We start from the raw sequence: 20,291 nt of genomic DNA, 5'->3' as shown, positions 1-20,291 counted from the left end.
TACCTACCCTTACCACCTGGGGGCGGCCCGTCAGGAAGTCCAGGATCCAGTTGCAGAGGGAGGTGTTTAGTCCCAGGATCCTTAGCTTAGTGATGAGCTTAGAGGGCACTATGGTGTTGAATGCTGAGCTGTAGTCAATGAATAGCATTCTCACGTAGGTGTTCCTCTTGTCCAGGTGGGAAAGGGCAGTGTGGAGTGCAATAGAGATTGCATCATCTGTGGATCTGTTGGGGCGATATGCAAATTGGAGTGGGTCTAGGGTTTCTGGGATAATCCTGTTGATGTGAGCCATGACCAGCCTTTCAAAGCACTTCATGGCTACAGACGTCAGTGCTACGGGTCGGTAGTCATTTAGGCAGGTTATCTTAGAGTCCTTGGGCACGGGGACTATGGTGGTCTGCTTGAAACATGTTGGTATTACAGACTCAGTCAGGGACATGTTGAAAATGTCAGTGAAGACACTTGCCAGTTGGTCAGCACATGCTCGGAGTACACGTCCTGGTAATCCGTCTGGCCCTGCGGCCTTGTGAATGTTGACCTGCTTAAAAGTCTTACTCACATCGGCTACGGCGAGCGTGATCACATAGTCATCCGGAACAGCTGGTGCTCTCATGCATGCTTCAGTGTTGCTTGCCTCGAAGCGAGCATAGAAGTGGTTTAGCTCGTCTGATAGGCTTGTGTTACTGGGCAGCTCGCGGCTGTGCTTCCCTTTGTAATCTGTAATAGTTTTCAAGCCCTGCCACATCCGACGAGCGTCAGAGCCAGTGTAGTACGATTCAATCTTAGTCCTGTATTGACTCTTTGCCTGTTTGATGGTTCGTCGGAGGGCATAGCGGGATTTCTTATAAGCGTCCGGGTTAGAGTCCCGTTCCTTGAAAGCAGCAGCTCTACCCTTTAGCTCAGTGCGGATGTTTCCTGTAATCCATGGCTTCTGGTTGGGGTATGTACGTACGGTCACTGTGGGGACGACATCATCGATGCACTTATTGATGAAGCCAGTGACTGATGTGGTGTACTCCTCAATGCTGTGGTGTACTCCTCAATGCTGTCTGAAGAGTATTGGTGCTAAATCGTGTTGTTGGAGTCCGGCATGCTAATTGGCTGTGGCGTCATATGACTAGGTGCCCTGGACGGTTTTCACGGAAGAATACTGTACCAAGTTAGCTAGCTGAATAAACTAAGTTAGTCTATTCCTAGAAAACATTGAACCGCTGTAGTTTACAACAATTATAGTTTCTGAGGTGGAAGTTGGGAGAGTTATATTTGGGTGTTTCAGTGAAACGTAAGTGAGGGAGGCCCTGCTCTCTCGCTTTCCCAGATGTTTAGTTCATTTCATTCCGATCTCCTTTGCATTATTGTAGCCATTTTCTGTAGCCTGTCAACTATGCCTCTGTCTATCCCTGTTCTCTCCTCTCCGCACAGGCTATACAAACGCCTCACACCGCGTGGCTGCTGCCTCTCTAACCTGGTGGTCCCTGCATGCACGACCCACGTGGAGTTCCAGGTCTCCGTCAGCCTCTGGAACTGCCATTCTGCGGCCAACAAGGCAGAGTTAATCTCAGCCTATGCTACCCTCCAGTCCCTCAACTTCTTGGCGCTGACGGAAACATGGATTACCACTGAAAACACTGCTACTCCTACTGCTCTCTCCTCGTCTGACCATGTGTTCTCGCATACCCCGATAGCATCTGGTCAGCGGGGTGGTGGCACAGGAATCCTCATATCTCCCAAGTGGATATTCTCTCTTTTTCCATTTGAATTCCATGCTGTCACAGTCACTAGCCCATTCAAGCTTAACATCCTTATCATTTATCGCCCTCCAGGTTCCCTTGGAGAGTTCATCAATGAGCTTGACGCCTTGATAAGTTCCTTTCCTGAGGATGGCTCACCCCTCACAGTTCTGGGTGACTTCAACCTCCTTACGTCTACCTTTGACTCATTTCTCTCTGCCTCCTTCTTTCTACTCCTCTCCTCTTGACCTCACCTTCTCACCGTCCCCCCCTACTCACAAGGCAGGCAATACGCTTGACCTCATCTTTACTAGATGCTGTAGGAAAACTAGACTACCTGCGGAACTGGCATCTTTTCACTCCCTCCTCTCTACATTTTCTTCATCTGTTTCTGCTGCTAAAGCCACTTTCTACCACTCTAAATTCCAAGCATCTGCCTCTAACCCTAGGAAGCTCTTTGCCACCTTCTCCTCCCTGCTGAATCCTCCTCCCCCCCCCCCCCCTCCTCCCTCTCTGTGGATGACTTCGTCAACCATTTTGAAAAGAAGGTTGACGACATCCGATCCTCGTTTGTTAAGTCAAATGACACTGCTGGTCCTGCTCACACTGCCCTACCCTATGCTTTGACTTCTTTCTCCCCTCTCTCTCCAGATGAAATCTTGCGACTTGTGACGGCCGGCCGCCCAACAACCTGCCCGCTTGACCCTATCCCCTCCTCTCTTCTCCAGACCATCTCCGGTGACCTTCTCCCTTACCTCACCTCGCTCATCAACTCATCCTTGACTGCTGGCTATGTCCCTTTCATCTTCAAGAGAGCGAGAGTTGCACCCCTACTCAAAAAACCAACACTCGATCCCTCTGATGTCAACAACTACAGACCAGTATCCCTTCTTTCTTTTCTTTCCAAAACTCTTGAGCGTGCCGTCTTTAGCCAACTCTCTTGCTATCTCTCTCAGAATGACCTTCTTGATCCAAACCAGTCAGGTTTCAAGACTGGTCATTCAACTGAGACTGCTCTTCTCTGTGTCACGGAGGCTCTCCGCACTGCTAAAGCTAACTCTCTCTCCTCTGCTCTTGTCCTTCTAGACCTGTCTGCTGCCTTTGATACTGTGAACCATCAGATCCTCCTCTCCACCCTCTCCGAGTTGGGCATCTCCGGCGCGGCTCACTCTTGGATTGCGTCCTACCTGACCAGTCTCTCCTACCAAGTGGCGTGGCGAGAATCTTTCTCCGCACCAAGTGCTCTCACCATTGGTGTCCCCCAGGGCTCAGTTCTAGGCCCTCTCCTATTCTTGCTATACACCAAGTCACTTGGCTCTGTCATATCCTCACATGGCCTCTCCTACCATTGCTACGCAGACGACACACAACTAATCTTCTCCTTTCCCCCTTCTGATAACCAGGTGGCGTATCGTATCTCTGCATGTCTGGCAGACATATCAGTGTGGATGACGGATCACCACCTCAAGCTGAACCTCGGCAAGACGGAGCTGCTCTTCCTCCCGGGGAAGGACTGCCTGTTCCATGATCTCGCCATCACGGTTGACAACTCCGTTGTGTCCTACTCCCAGAGTGCGAAGAGCCTTGGCGTGACCCTGGACAACACCCTGTCATTCTCCGCTAACATCAAGGCGGTGACCCGATCCTGCAGGTTCATGCTCTACAACATTCGGAGAGTGTGACCCTGCCTTACACAGGAAGCGGCACAGGTCCTAATCCAGGCACTTGTCATCTCCCGTCTGGATTACTGCAACATGCTGTTGGCTGGGCTCCCTGCCTGTGCCATTAAACCCCTACAACTCATCCAGAATGCCGCAGCCCGTCTGGTGTTCAACCTTCCCAAGTTCTCTCACGTCACCCCGCTCCTCCGCACACTCCACTGGCTTCCAGTTGAAGCTCGCATCTGCTACAAGACCATGGTGTTTGCCTACGGAGCTGTGAGGGGAACGGCACCTCCGTACCTTCAGGCTCTGATCAGTCCCTACACCCAAACGAGGGCATTGCGTTCATCCACCTCTGGCCTGCTGGCCCCCCTACCTCTGCGGAAGCACAGTTCCCGCTCAGCCCAGTCAAAACTGTTCGCTGCTCTGGCACCCCAATGGTGGAACAAGCTCCCTCACGACGCCAGGACAGCGGAGTCACTCACCACCTTCCGGAGACACTTGGAACCCCACCTCTTTAAGGATTACCTGGGATAGGATAAAGTAATCCTTCTACCCCCATGCCTCCTTGCAGCATGCCTAAGGCACGTTCACGCAGATGAGCAGGGACCCTGGGCATCTTTCTTTTGGTGTTTTTCAGAGTCAGTAGAAAGGCCTCTTTAGTGTCCTAAGTTTTCATAACTGTGACCTTAATTGCCTACCGTCTGTAAGCTGTTAGTGTCTTAACAACCATTCCACAGGTGCATGTTCATTAATTGTTCATGGTTCATTGAACAAGCATGGGAAACAGTGTTTAAACCCTTTACAATGAAGATCTGTGAAGTCATTTGGATTTTTACGAATTATCTTTGAAAGACAGGGTCCTGAAAAAGGGACATTTCTTTTTTTGCTGAATGTATATACAGTTGAAGTCGGAAGTTTACATACACCTTATCCAAATACATTTAAACTCATCTTTTCACAATTCCTGACATGTAATCCTAGTAAGAATTCCCTGTCTTAGGTCAGTTAGGATCACCACTTTATTTTAAGAATGTGAAATGTCAGAATAATAGTAGAGATAATTATTTATTTCAGCTTTTATTTCTTTCATCACATTCCCAGGTGGTCAGAAGTTTACATACACTCAATTAGTATTTGGTAGCATTGCCTTTAAATTGTTTAACTTGGGTCAAACGTTTCGGGGAGCCTTCCACAAGCTTTCCACAATAAGTTGGGTGAATTTTGGCCCATTCCTCCTGATAGAGCTGGTGTAACGGAGTCAGGTTTGTAGGCCTCCTTGCTCGCACACGCTTTTTCAGTTCTGCCCACACATTTTCTATAGGATTGAGGTCAGGGCTTTGTGATGGCCACTCCAATACCTTGACTTTGTTGTCCTTAAGCCATTTTGCCACAACTTTGGAAGTATGCTTGTGGTCATTGTCCATTTGGAAGACGCATTTGCGACCAAGCTTTAACTTCCTGACTGATGTCTTGAGATGTTGCTTCAATATATCAATTTAATTTTCCTTCCTCATGATGCCATCTATTTTGTGAAGTGCACCAGTCCCTCCTGCAGCAAAGCACCCCCACAGCATGATGCTGCCACCCCTGTGCTTCTCGGTTGGGATGGTGTTCTTCGGCTTGCAAGCTCCCCCGTTTTTGTCCAAACATAACGATGGTCATTATGGCCAAACAGTTATATTTTTGTTTAATCAGACAAGAGGACATTTCTCCAAAAAGTACGATCTTTGTCCCCATGTGCAGTTGCAAACCATAGTCTGGCTTCAGATAATAGATGTCATGGCACTCCTGCTTCTACAGGTAATGTTAACAGTAAGCATTAAGCTAGATACATGGAACAAGCTGGCTCTTCTGGGATTTAATATATTTCATTTTCCCCCTGATTTATTATGTGGAGAGAAGGTGATTAAACTACTGCTGTTCTTCCCCAGTCCCTCTCTCTACCATCTCTCCTCCCTCTCTCCCCTTCTATCCCTCTTCCTCTCACTCTCTCCTCCCTGGTAATTAGACTGCCTCTTTCCTCCCACGTTTCTCCCTCTCTCCCCTCTCATTTCCCTCTTCTCCCTCTCCTCCTTCTCTCCTCCCTCTCTTCTCTCTCTCTTCTCTCTCTGGATAAGAGCGTCTGCTAAATTACTAAAATGTAAATGTAGGTTAGTTTGTTGGTACTCAGGACATCTCTCCTCTCTGCTGCAGAGACTACCTTCCTGTTCTGTTCCTGTTCAATAAATCACTCAGGTCTTTCTAGCCCTCACAAAGGGACTGCTGATTTGATATAATGTTATTTTTGCTAAAAGTAATTGCAGCAACTGAATCAGATGATAGAATGCTACAGGCCTGGAGGAGAGGAGGATGGGGAGGACATAACGAAGAGTATTGTGTGTGTGTGTGTGTGTGTGTGTGTGTGTGTGTGTGTGTGTGTGTGTGTGTGTGTGTGTGTGCGCGCGCATGCATGTTGTAGCAAGGGAGGTAGAAACTCCCACACATGGACAGACATCTGTTTTCTCATGATGAACAGGGGCGGGCCAGGTGTTAATGATGCTGGGTCAGGGAGCAGAGCAATGTAATGCCCCATTAACTCTAAATAGATCTGCCATAGATCACACCTGACTGAGCGGTGGAGTTGATCATTCTGGGCCATCTATATGTCCACATGATGGCATGGACAAGAGTATACTGTATAGATCAGACAAGATCACGTGTTTATTTCTCAACAATAATATGACTGTAATCCTCTAATCTCTACAGTGTTTCAACAGAGAGTTGACCTGTCCTTCCTGTTGTTCCTGTGTTTGTCCACCCCGGTGTGATCATCATCACATGCTGCATGTTAATCTGTAATCCAGTCACACTACCTCGCTGGGCTCTGCTGTTTCTCAGTGCTGGGCTTATACACAAAGCTCTGTTTCACCATGCATCAACATTCCAATACCGTCCCTGTTCTCCAGTTCAGAGACATTGTTGCTCTAGTCCTGCACGAACGCATCTGATTGAACCACTCAACTCATCATCTAGCCCTTTGATCATGTGTGCTTGTGCAGGGCTGGAACAAAACTGTTCCAGCCCCCCAAGTCTAAGCCAAGAGGACCAGGTGTCTGGATGATGTAGCGATGATCAGCAAGGAGGAGAGAGAAGGTTTGGCTGCAGCAGGAAGCAGGAGGTAGGTTCTGTCTTGTCTTAAAGGAGAAACCAGTATGTAACTGGGATCTCAGATCTGTGGTCTGTTCACAGTAGCATCATGGCCTAGTTTACACACATTCATCAAAGCTGCTGTTTAAAAGACTGTTCCCTTTCTGGTGTTACATTGCTAGTACACTGGGACTACACCATATAAGTGTTTTGGTGTGTGTATGACGTTGACGTCCTGCTGATTTAGAGTATAGACCATGACAGCTACAAAAGGGGCTTTCATTTGTGGGTTTTGCCTGGTGCATTTACTCACACAAGGCTGTTCTGCCAGTTATGCAAATTAATGAATTAATTTACATTATATTGAAATGAGGAAGTGGTTCTAGTCCCCAGAGCATCAGAGCAGCTGTGGTGTCCCACTATTCACACTACTACACAGTCTGAAAGACACACCGTGTGTGTGTGTGTTGCTCCCAGTGTAGTTCATTAGCGATGTTCAGCCAATTACCCAGGAGCAATAAACCCATTTCTATATCTAATCTCTCTCTCTGCATTGCTCTCTTTCCCCCGCTCCCTGACTTTCTTTCCTTCTCTCTTCCCCTCTCTGCCACTCCATCTCTATATCCCTCTCTTACTTAGTCAAGTGCAAGTGGTCAGGGTCGGGCATGAGGAGGTGGTGCGAGGGAGGGTGCTGTGGGATTATTTAAGATACTCTTTGAAGAGGTAGGGTTTCAGATGTTTTCAGAAGATGGGCAGGGACAATATTCCCTCTGAACTGCACACCTCCTCCAGGACTGCTGCGCAGAAGAAATGCCATGCCGCGCAGCGACGCAAGAGATTGAACTTCACTGAGTTCGCCCCATTAGTTTGCACTATATAGATCAACGTTCTTTCTGTGATCGAATCAACATTATATCAGCCCCTTTTCAATGCAACAAACCAAAACAAATCTAACTTCGCAAGATTGAGTCTGTGATTTTGTTGTATGCAGAGCCAGAGTGCAACAGAGTATAATTCTATTGGTGGGGGTAGCCCATGAGCGGTCTTTCAATCACCTGCGAGTGAATGTGCTTTTCAGATCAGTTCAGATCAGAGCGCAGAGCCGCGCATGTGCATATTTGTTGATATTCTTTGCTAGTTAGCGAGTTATTAGCCCAGTTATAGATAAGTATAGGTCAGCAATGGGGAGTTACTGCTTCCTACAAGAGCACAAAATGTTTTTTTGACACGCTTGAATATGCAAATAAGCCAATAGGCAGAGGGGTAGCCTACATTGTCTAATTCTCTGTATGGTAATAATAATTAATTGTATTTTGTAAAATGGTTTCTTGCATCACACAACACTGCTAAATGACTAAAAAAATTAAATAAAAACACAATACAAAGCAATTTACAGTCACCTATTTGGCCCATGGTGTTACAGACCAAGTAAAAAATTATTAATTAATATCAAGCCCTTCATAATGTAAAAACATTTTTAAAAGTCTCATGCAATGTAGGCCTACATTGAACACCACATATAGGCTACTGAAGGCTATATCACAGAAATCAAAAGCTATTTCAATGTGAAAATGTTATGGGATTTGCTCCATTGGGCTTGTTGGTAGGCCTACATTATGCTCAAATAGTCACAGTAGCCTACTGTCTAAAACTGTAAAGTCTTCACTGTAAAATTGCACAACATTTTCACAATGTTCAAGTGTCCGCTCACAAGACCTAAAATTTGCTCAGTGGCCCAAAAAATGAGAGGTAACGTTGGGCAGGGACTCTGCTTTCCTAGCTTCAGGGGGAAGTTGGTTCCACCATTGGGGTCCCAGGACAGTGAAGAGCTTGGACTGGGCTGAGCGGGAGCCTGGGCTTTCTAGTCGGAACATTTTGTCAGGTCTTGAGGAGGGAGAGAAGAACCCTGGGTTTACTCCCTTAGACTACTGGAGTGGCTGTGTAAGATCACACTCCTGCAAAGTATTGAACATTACTCATATGTATATACTGTATTCTATTCTATAATATTCTACTGTATCTTAGTCCATGCTGCTCTGTCATTGCTTATCCATATATGCATATATTCTTAAATTCCATTCCTTACTAGATTTGTGTGTATTGGGTATATGTTGTGAAATTGTTAGATATTACTTGTTAGACATTACTGCACTGTCAGAGCTAGAAGCACAAGCATTTCTCTACACCCGCAATAACATCTGCTAAACACGTGTATGTGATAAATAAAATGTGATTTTATTTGATACTGTACATGTCACAGTGTCAGAGTACTTTACACAGGCTGACCTGATCCGTTCTGGTCTAGCCCTGGGTTGTGTCCCAAATGACATCCTATTCCCTATGTAGTGGAGTTTAACGGGAATAGAGTGCCATTTTGGATACAACCCTGGTCTTGTCCTGTTGTGCTGTTCTATTATCACTGTGACTAGGTGTAGGCACACAGGGTGCAGACACAATCATTGACTAATCTGTGAGACTTTTGCTGATCTTTGAGTGATTCGTCTAATTCTTTTCCAGAAGGTTTGCTGCTGCATGGCTGCTGTACTCATTCTCTGCTGCACCAATGGAAGAACTGAATGTCAGTCCATCAGCTTTTATTTTTATTCAGGATGACAAGGAAACAGAAACAACACCCCAGCATGTGCTGTCTGCTTACGCTGGTGTTCTCTGATGCTGGATACAGCAGTATAGCCTGGGCCTTCACAATGGGATGCCTCTTAGCATGGAGCAGCTGTATTTTTGAACCTGTTTTGCCATTTTATATTATTGATCTTGATGTAATGCCTCCTCTTCCTCCTTCTCTCCTCTGTTCATTCTCACCAACAGCTGAACATAGGAATTCACTTATATTTCTTTTTTTTTAAACCCGATTTACTGTCCACTGTTTAGACTGGAAACCTACTGAAGATTACGTCTCTAGTCCAACCTACTGCCGTCACCATGGTGACCAAGAGTCTCTCTCTCTCGCTCTGGTTTGTCTTCCTGCCAAGATGCAGTGAGGAGAAAGGAACTAATCACTGATCAGGATGTTAAGTGTAACAGAGATGAATGGTCAGGAGTTTAATACACAGAAAGATGGAGCGAATAGAGCAAAGGTTGGGAGGGGTAGAGACTGAATCTGAGAGGGGAGCGGGAGAGAGGGAGAGGTTGTAGTGAGAGTACCACAGTGAGTGGTACTGTAGAGTTAAATTGAAATGTGTATAATTTCTGTCACTGCCCATATGGAATGTGGTTGTTGTTGTTTTTCTCATTTTATATTAAGCTAAACTGCCATCCATACCAACACTGAATCTATATCTATATGTAGCCTGTTGCTTCTAGTAATCCTTAACAGATACTATATTCTTAAATGGTGGAGGAGGTACATTGTTATGTGTAACCAGACTGTATGTTTCCAATATACATTCTGCTCATTCTTAGTGCAGCTACTCACACAGAGACATCTGGCGCCTAGGTGATTGTGGGACCTAATCAAGAATCTGATTTGAAGATGGTTTTTAATCCAGAAAGAGATTGTAAATGAAAGTGTTATTCTGCTAATAGAAACAGTGGCACTGTTGTGCATACTAAACATTTCAAGTTAAAAATAGTTATTTTTTCTATCTTTCATCCAACTAGCAGATCATGATCGATTGAAGATATTGCATCATACTATAAAAAAAAAGGCTTTGCACTGCACAATTTCAAGATTTTGTTGATGATTAGACTCCCTGTGTCTCTGTTCTCTCCTGTCTGTTCTCTCCTCTCTGTTCTCTCCTCTCTGCTCTCTCCTCTGTGCTCTCTCCTCTCTGTTCTCTCCTCTCTGTTCTCTCCTCTCTGCTCTCTCCTCTGTGCTCTCTCCTCTCTGTTCTCTCCTCTCTGCTCTCTCCTCTCTGCTCTCTCCTCTCTCCTCTCTGTTCTCTAATCTCTCCTCTCTGTTCTCTCCTCTCTGCTCTCTCCTCTCTGTTCTCTGTTCTCTCCTCTCTGCTCTCTCCTCTCTGTTCTCTCCTCTCTGTTCTCTCCTCTCTCCTCTCTGTTCTCTGCTCTCTCCTCTCTGCTCTCTCCTCTCTCTTCTCTGCTCTCTCCTCTCTGTTCTCTCCTCTCTGTTCTCTCCTCTCTGCTCTCTCCTCTCTGCTCTCTCCTCTCTGCTCTCTCTTCTCTGCTTTCCTCTCTCTGGCTTATTGGAGCGTCCCAAATGGCTCTGGTCAAAAGTAGTGCACTATATAGGGAATAGGGTGCTATTTGGGACATATCCCTGGAGTTTAGAATGCAGACATTCAATGTACATCGTGTTAGCTCTCCTTGCCTCTGGCATACCTCAGGCTTACATAATGTACCTAGATTTCTGAATCCGCTGAGTCTTTGATTACCCTCGAGTTCTTCTTACATATAGTTTAAACAAACTCTCAAGCTAAAGGATACGTGTATACATTTTCTTCCATTGAGTTCTTAGCATTGATTATGCTGTAGCATGGTTGAGCCAGTTGAAGTGGTTAAAGTGGTATGTATAATGGCTGGTATAATTACTCTAACAGTCTGACAGTTCTTTTGACCAAGCACATCAGGTCTTTTCACATCAGATCTTTTTTTAGAGCTGATCTGATTGGTCAAAAGACCAATTAGTGAAAAAAAGATCCACATTTTGCTGCCTGTCTAAACGCAGCCTAAGTGGCTAATCTGTGTCCATGTCTACGTCCCAAATGCCACTCTATTCCCTATTTAGTGCACTACTTTTGACCAGAGACTTTTGACCAGAGCACTAAATAGGGAATAGGGTGTCATTGAGGACGCTTCCCATGTCTTCATCTATACCTCTCCTCCTCTCCTCTCTGAGCACAATGGCTGCAGATTACTAGGATGTGAAACTGTAATTAGTCTGCTGCTTGCTGTCTGTGAATGAAGGGAGGGATGGAGTGATGAATGGAGGGATGAATGGACAGGGCGATGGAGAGGTACTGTAGGAGAGAAAGATTAGGTTCAGCCCAGACAGCAGGATTCTTTGTCTCTCCTCTATCTCTCTATACCATGGCCTACTAGCCTGCCAATGCATTTGCAGTAAAATTGTTGAGGTTGTTTGCTCAACCCACAATGTAATGGAGAAGCTAGTTCTTAGTCAGAATCCTGGTTCTCTGGTGTAGATGAAAAAGTAAATAAACATGATTGATCTGGTCCTATTTTTCATAATACCTCAGACATTATCCTAACTTCAACTGCACACAGTCTCCTCTGAAAATCAATTCCTCTCATTGAAAAGGACGTTTTTGTCAAGATGTTAAATTCCATAGGAATACTTTCCCTGGGCCCTGTACTCTAGTACCAGCCAGGTATTCTCACACTAAGGTCACTAAGACACATTGATAACATAACAATTACTACTGGAGCTGAGATCTACCAAAATAGAATGAAGGGTAAATAAATGAAAAGGAATATTAACTTTAGACAAAGCAGAGTAGAGAGGAAAATAGAGGGGAGGGGAGGATGAGGAGAGGAGGATGAGGAGAGCAGAAGAGAGTAGAGGAGAAGAGAGAGAAGAGGGGAGGGAGAGGAGAGTAGAAGAGAAGAGAGAGAAGAGGGGAGTGAGAGGAGAGTAGAAGAGAAGAGAGAAGAGGGGAGGGAGAGGAGAGGAGGGATGAGGAGGGGAGGAGAACAGAGAGAAGAGGGGAGGGAGAGTAGAAGAGAAGAAGGAGAAGAGAGGAGAGTAGAAGAGAGGGGAGAGGAGAAGAGAGGAGAGGGGAGGGAGAGGGGAGGGAGAGGGGAGGGAGAGGAGATGGTGGGGTAGAGAAGACCTGTGCAGTCTGTTGGACCCAGGTAGTCTGTTCAGTGTGCAACAGTGTGAACACAGTCTATATTTAGCAGGGGTTTGTTACTGTAAGCTCTGCTTTATAGGGGTCGGTTGTCTGAACAGCTTGGCCATTGAACCACATCAGATTGCTTATTACTCGCCCCCTCTCTCTTTCACACCCACCTCTCTCACGCGTTTTTGCGCTCTCTCTTTTTCGCTAGATTTGCTATTAGTTCTTACCTTATTTCCTGCAGGCTCTGTCTTGTCAGTCCCAGTGATGCTACCTGGAGGGTTTCTGACCCTATTTTCTGCATGTCTGCCTCCTTGCCCACCAGTCAAGATGCAGCCTCTGTACCATGTGTTCTCTGTATGTTCACGCTACTAGAGGCGCCCAATTAATTGCCCGTTGAGCTTCAAGAATATAAATATTGATTGTTGGGTGATCGGTATACCCCTTCCCGTCCACTTTCCAACCAACATGGGATTTTAGATTACAACCCTTCGTATTTCAGAGCCTTTTAAAATACAATCACAGTCTCTTAGAGGAAAAGGCCTCTCTCTTACTGAACTGGCAATCATGCCTGTTAATCTCATACCCCCTCTTGTCTCTCCCTCTCCATCCCTTCCCTCCCCTCCCTCTCTCCCCTCCCCTCCCTCTCTCCCCTCCCTCCCTCTCTCCCCTCCCTCCCTCCCTCTCTCCTCTCTAGCTGGTGGGGGGTGAGTTTGACCTGGAGCAGAACTTCATCATAGCGGCGGCGGAGAGCCTGGGCTGTATGGTAGAGCTGTTGGAGCACTGTGATGTGACCTGCCAGGCTGAGGTGTGGTCCATGTTCACAGCCATCCTCAGGAAGAGTGTCCGTAACCTCCAGACCAGCACTGAGGTGGGCCTCATAGAGCAGGTGCTGCTGAAGATGAGCTCCGTTGATGACATGATTGCAGGTAAACGAACATAAGCAAGCAAGTATGTAGGCAAGCAAGCAAACAAACACACACACACACACGCTGAAGAAATAGTCCATAGAGCTTGTTCCATGGCCAGGTGCTTACAGGAAGCCTGCAGTACAGTACAGTACCCACTGCAGAGTGCTGGGTGGATGGATGTGGATTAAGTTAATATTTTAAGCATATTGAAATTCCTCTGGCTTAAAAGAGAGGAAAAATTGAAAAGAGAAAATATCATTAGTCACAGTGTGTTTTATAATGACAGTTTAGAGTAAAATTACATTTCAGAGGGCAAACTAAAGGCATGGCACTTTTCAACTCTTTTTAATTATATTGTGAAATATGAGGGCATGTTTCTATTGTGGATGTTTTACAGTAAATAATGAACCCCTATCTGCAAGTGAGGAAATTGAAGTACCAACTCAACACTAATGTGTGTGTGTGTGTGTGTCTGTAGACCTGCTGGTGGATATGTTAGGAGTGCTGGCCAGCTACAGCATCACAGTGAAGGAGCTCAAACTGCTGTTCAGTATGCTGAGGGGAGACCGAGGGCTCTGGGTAAGTTGTAGGAGTAGAGGACTCTGGGTAAGTCATGGGAGGAGAAGGAGAGGTTACAAGTTGGGGTTAAGAATCACCTGTTGTACGTGATGAACATGGCTCATATACAGTATTCTCTCATCTCTTCCCTCCATCTCTTCTTTCTCTTCCCTCTTCTCTTCCCTTTTCCCTTTGTCCCTTCATGTCTCCTCTCTGTCTCTTCCCTCCATCTCTTTGCTCTCTTCTCCCTCCATCTTTCATCCTCCTTTTATCTCATCTCTCTCCCCACCTCCTTCTTTCCCTTTCTCCTCCCTCTATCTCTTCCCTCTCTCCTCCCTCCATCTCTTCTCCTACCACCATCGCTCCTCTTCAGCCAAGGCATGCAGTGAAGCTGCTGTCTGTTCTGAACCAGATGCCTCAGAGACACGGTCCAGACACTTTCTTCAACTTCCCCGGACGCAGTGCTGCGGTAAGACTTTACACTCTGGTCTGGGCTGGGCTAGCCTGGTGATGTGGACATTCCCTCTTATTATACACTGAAAAAAAAAAGTTTGTGTGAAGAGCTGAAAAAAGTTATACATAAACTGTACAGTTGAAGTCTGAAGTTTACATACACCTTAGCCAAATACATTTAAACTCAGTTTTTCACAATTTCTGACATTTAATCCTAGTAAAAATTCCCTGTTTTAGGTCAGTTAGGATCACCACTTTATTTTAAGAATTGTCAGAATGTCAGAATAAGAAAGAATGATTTATTTAAGCTTTTATTTCTTTCATCACATTCCCAGTGGGTCAGAAGTTTACATACACTCAATTAGTATTTGGTAGCATTGCCTTTAAATTGTTTAACTTGGGCCAAACGTTTTGGGTAGCATTCCACAAGCTTCCCACAATAAGTTGGGTGCATTTTGTCCCATTCCTCCTGACAGAGCTGGTGTAACTGAGTCAGGTTTGTAGGCCTCCTTGCTCACACACACTTTCAGTTCTGCCCACAAATATTCTATAGGATTGAGGTCAGGGCTTTGTGATGGCCACTCCAATACCTTGACTTTGTTGTCCTTAAGCCATTTTGCCACAACTTTGGAAGTATGCTTGGGGTCATTGTCCATTTGGAAGGCCTATTTGCGACCAAGCTTTAACTTCCTGACTGATGTCTTGAGATGTTTCTTCAATATATCAATTGAATTTTCCTTCCTCATGATGCCATCTATTTTGTGAAGTGCACCAGTCCCTCCTGAAGCAAAGCACCCCCACAGCATGATGCTGCCACCCCTGTGCTTCACGGTTGGGATGGTGTTCTTCGGCTTGCAAGCCACCCCCTTTTTCATTCAAACATAGCAATGGTAATTATGGCCAAACAGTTATATTTTTATTTCATCAGACCAGAGGACATTTCTCAAAAAAGCACAATCTTTGTCCCCATGTGCAGTTGCAAACCGTAGTCTGGCTTTTTTATGGCGGTTTTGGGGCAGTGGCTTCTTCCTTGCTGAGCGGCCTTTCAGGTTATGTCGATATAGGACTCGTTTTACTGTGGATATAGATACATTTGTACAAGTTTCCTCCAGCATCTTCATAAGGTCCTTTGCTGTTGTTCTGGGATTGATTTGCACTTTTTGCACCAAAGTACGTTCATCTCTAGGAGACAGAATGCGTCTCCTTCCTGAGCGGTATGACGACTGCGTGGTCCCTTGGTGTTTATACTTGCGTACTATTGTTTGTACAGATGAACGTGGTACCTTCAGGCGTTTGGAAATTGCTCCCAAGGATGAACTAGACTTGTGGAGGTCTACAATTCTTTTTCTGAGGTCTTGGCTGATTTCTTTAGATTTTCCCATGATGTCAAGCAAAGAGGCACTTAGTTTGAAGGTAGGCCTTGAAATACATCCACAGGTACACCTCCAATTGACTCAAATGATGTCAATTAGACTATCAGAAGCTTCTAAAGCCATGACATCATTTTCTGGAATTTTCCAAGCTGTTTAAAGGCACAGTCAACTTAGTGTATGTAAACTTCTGACCCACTGGAATTGTGATACAGTGAATTATAAGTGAAATAATCTGTCTGTAAACAATTGTTGGAAAAATTACTTGTGTCATGCACAAAGTAGATGTCCTAACCGACTTGCCAAAACTATAGTTTGTTAACAAGACATTTGTGGAGTGGTTGAAAAACGAGTTTTAATGACTCCAACCTAAGTGTATGTAAACTTCCGACTTCAACTGTAGGAATCTGCCACTGTTCTATAATATGGTGAATCAGCTGTTTGGAATTATAATTGATTATCTACCTAGCACCTACCCTTTTCTATTCTGATTGGTCAGATGTTCATTAATTGTTGCAAGAGAACAGGAAGCGGTTGAGTTGATGCATGGCTGTAGATGTGGTCAGTTCATTATAAAGGGTGCGTTCTTCTGCCCAGGCGTTGCTGATGCATGCCAGATCTTACAACGCCTGGATAGGTATTTTACGTATCAGCTAACCACATCATATGTTATTGCAATCTGGTGCCCAACAGCACTGTCGATGACGTGGTATGCAACCACTGGTTGATGCATGCAACGTCTGAGCAGGGGAACGCCTCCTAAATCTGCAAAAGAGTAATTCGTCTCCATCCAGTGTTTGTCTTCATAGAGTGTCATCCATCCACCATCTAAAGAACCATCACACGACTGCAGTATGTTTGTTGCGTTATTCGGTTTAGAGATGACTCTTCCTCTGAAGTCTATGATAGGTATCTCTCTCTTTCTCTTTCTCTCTCTCTCTTTCTTTCTCTCTCTCTCTTTCTCTTTCTCTCTCTCTCTTTCTTTCTCTCTCTTTCGCTCTCTCTCTTTCTCTTTCTCTCTCTCTCTTTCTTTCTCTCTCTCTCTCTCTCTCTCTCTCTCTCTCTCTCTCTCTCTCTCTCTCTCTCTCTCTCTCTCTCTCTCTCTCTCTCTCTCTCTCTCTCTCTCTCTCTCTCTCTCTCTCTCTCTCTCTCCTTTCTCTCTCCAGGCCATAGCGCTGCCTCCCATTGCTAAGTGGCCATACCAGAATGGCTTCACTCTCAACACCTGGTTCAGAATGGACCCTCTAAACAACATCAACGTCGACAAAGACAAACCATATCTCTACTGGTGAGTAGTTCATATAAACCATATCTCTACTGGTTAGTAGTTCATATAAACCATATCTCTACTGGTGAGTAGTTCATATAAACCATATCTCTACTGGTTAGTAGTTCATATAAACCATATCTCTACTGGTGAGTAGTTCATATAAACCATATCTCTACTGGTTAGTAGTACATATAAACCATATCTCTACTGGTGAGTAGTTCATATAAACCATATCTCTACTGGTGAGTAGTTCATATAAACCATATCTCTACTGGTGAGTAGTTCATATAAACCATATCTCTACTGGTTAGTAGTACATATAAACCATATCTCTACTGGTGAGTAGTTCATATAAACCATATCTCTACTGGTTAGTAGTACATATAAACCATATCTCTACTGGTGAGTAGTTCATATAAACCATATCTCTACTGGTGAGTAGTTCATATAAACCATATCTCTACTGGTGAGTAGTTCATATAAACCATATCTCCACTGGTGAGCTTATAAACCATGTCTTTACTGATAGATACACATGAAGCAATGGTACATAAACACAACTGCAGATGATCAGTATCGTTTGCAAAGCCAACCTGGTTGAAACCTATGAGATCTAAGTGAATAAATAATAATTTTATGTACAGCTGTTGTCCTTTTCACCAGCACCCAAACAGTCCCTCCACCTGTTGTACTGACCCACTGGGCAAAAACTGGTTCAATCAACATTGTTTCCACATCATTTCTTCAAAACAATTCAATGTGATGATTTTGAATCAACATGGAAAACTGATTGGATTTGCAAAAAGGGAATTTCATATTTTTTAACCTAAATCCAATTATTTTTGTTTGTTTATTTCTTGTTGAATTCACGTTAGTTGACAACTCAGATGTAAATCAAAACTAGACGTTGAACTGACGTCTGTCTAGTGGGGTCCCAGTAACTTTTTGTTTGACCTCTGACCTGTAAACAGATTATGACCACAAGTTGTTTTTCATTTCATTAACTTTTCAAGGTTTCAAGTTTATAAGCAGCTCTGCCTGAGGACTCCATTCCTCTTGATGAAGTAGTGCAGTATAATGGATAAAGGAGGAATGAGTCCTGATTAGAGTGATTAAAACCAGCCCAGGTCTGTACTGTGGAGGCTGGTACAAGTTAGTGTATGTGTGTGGTGTGTGTGTGTGTGTGTGTGTGTGTGTGTGTGTGTGTGTGTGTGTGTGTGTGTGTGTGTGTGTGTGTACAGGCTGGGATCAGAGGCAGGCTGCAGAGGGAAGTACAGAGACAGGGCATATGGGCTGTAAGGGGGAGGTACAACGGTAACGACTATTAATGTAGACTCTAATGTCTGGCCAACACCGCCCACGTCTGGTGGAGGATTGTGGGTAATTAACAGAGAGATCAATAGCCTCAAGAGGAGCGTTTATCAACCGCTTCTCCAGATAGATACGGAGAGGAGTCCATAGAGAGGAGTAGAGGAGGGGAGTGGAGAGGAGGGGAGTAGAGGAAAGTAGAGGACTGAGAGGAGCATGGGGAGGGGAGGGGAGGGGAGGGAGGAGATGAAAGGGAGAGGAGAGGAGTGGAGAGAAACAGCCTGGGAGAATAAGAGAGGGAGTGACAGAGAGAGGGCGAGATAAAGGGAGAGATGACCAGAGTGGAAAAGTTATCATGAATTAGTCAGAAACAGACACAGTAGTTACTATCATTATCCTTCTGGTGTGGATAGTGTTTGGTTGACAGTAGTTGCTATCATTATTATTCTGGTGTGGATAGTGTTTGGTTGACAGTAGTTACTATCATTATCCTTCTGGTGTGGATAGTGTTTGGTTGACATAAACCTGATAGATACAAGATAATCATTCCTCCATTGAGAGAAAGGCATTATTTTTCCTGAGTATCTACAATGTGAAACATCAAATCGAGGGAGCCAATCTGAAATCAGAAATGTAATGTTCGCACCTCGTAATTTTGAAACTGTTTATTTTGCAGCTTTCGCACAAGTAAAGGAATCGGCTACTCTGCACATTTCGTGGGCAACTGTCTGATCGTGACATCACTGAAGTCTAAAGGCAAAGGCTTCCAGCACTGTGTCAAATATGACTTTCAACCTAGGAAGGTAAGAGATGCTTTGACGGACGCCACTGTGCTTGCTTAATTGTACCATCTCAAACCGATACCAGAACCCAGGACCTCTGCCTTGCAAACACACACGACTGCCGTCCTGAAAAGTTTTTAGCGACTTGCGCCACCAAAAAGCTAGCAGTTCCGCCATCCAAGTGGAGACTACTAGGGTAACTACGTTTCATCTGTTACCCTGGTAGTGATCAATTGTCAGTGTGCTTACACCAGCCTACAGGTCACATAGCTGATGATCAGTAGAGGGCTTATGTAGCAGTGTGCAGGTCCAATATGTGAGTGATGGTGTGTTGAGGTGCTGCTGATAGAATAGGATCATCAGTCTGCTGCTCTATAGGACTGTATGGATCTGGTCAGTATGTTATGGATGAGGCATGACCACCAGCCTGTTGCCATGTTGGTACTATCAGGAAAACCCCATAATGATCTCTGTGGTCATATTTATCAAGCGTTTTAGGCTGTGTTTATACTGCCACCCTACCCAAATCAGATTTTCTTTCTGTATCCAATCTCTTTTTCTGACTGTCCACAGTCAATGTGACCCATATCAGATTTGCCCATTCACACCGATGCAGCCTCTGAAGTAGCACACAGATGCAATGCTCATTTCCTGTCACTGTTCCTTTAAATGTTGGGGTGGTGGTCATGGTTCAGCAGATCGTGTGCAAAAAACCCACTTCAGAGCAAAACAAATATCTGATCTGACTGTCCAGACAGAGGTCGCATATGGAGGATCGGATTTGTATCAGGATTGAGATCCACATATGGAGGTGGTATAAATCGGAAGTCAAAAGATGAGATTCCATGTGGTTTTGTGCTGTTTACACATTAGGGAAAAGATCAGATAGGTATCAGGTATGCAAATAATTGGCAAAAGATCTGAATTGGGCTGCCTGTGTAAATGCAGCCTCCGAGTTGGAGTGCTGATCTAGGATCAGTGCTGATCTAGGATCCATGTAATCTTATTCATTGTGATCTAAAAGGCTTAATCTATCCTAAATGAGCACTGAGATGCTTGATGCATACAGCCTCTGGTATCTAACAGTGACATCATCTTAATAAAACTTTAGAACATCTTTACAGCAAACCTAGTATAACTGTGGTTTGGAAAAGGCATTTTGTGTATGGAGGACTGCATTCTGCTGTGTTGGTACGGTATATTACATAATTAAGCAATAAGGCACGAGGAGGTGTGGTATATGGCCAATATACCACGGCTAAGGGCTGTTCTTAGGCACGAAGTGCCTGGATACAGCCCTTAGCCGTGGTATGTATATTGGCCATATACCACAAACCCCCCGAGGTGC

General features: G+C 44.8%; 1 protein-coding gene across 1 annotated transcript in view; it reads left to right on the top strand.

Annotated features, from left to right (window-relative positions):
* The window catches only part of LOC311106151 (neurobeachin-like), a gene marked incomplete at both ends in the record, with an annotated part of 290,049 nt that overhangs the window by 60,602 nt on the left and 209,156 nt on the right, over nucleotides 1-20,291 (top strand). The window contains 5 exons of the mRNA XM_084148480.1: nucleotides 12,989-13,220; nucleotides 13,681-13,781; nucleotides 14,134-14,229; nucleotides 16,750-16,871; nucleotides 18,838-18,964. Of these exons, the coding sequence (XP_084004606.1) occupies nucleotides 12,989-13,220; nucleotides 13,681-13,781; nucleotides 14,134-14,229; nucleotides 16,750-16,871; nucleotides 18,838-18,964 (678 nt within the window). The remainder of the gene's footprint in view (nucleotides 1-12,988; nucleotides 13,221-13,680; nucleotides 13,782-14,133; nucleotides 14,230-16,749; nucleotides 16,872-18,837; nucleotides 18,965-20,291) is intronic.

The sequence above is a fragment of the Coregonus lavaretus genome (genome assembly GCF_964263955.1).
Source record: "Coregonus lavaretus genome assembly, chromosome: 30".
NCBI lineage: Eukaryota > Metazoa > Chordata > Actinopteri > Salmoniformes > Salmonidae > Coregonus > Coregonus lavaretus.
This window is presented reverse-complemented; position numbering and strand designations above follow the sequence as displayed.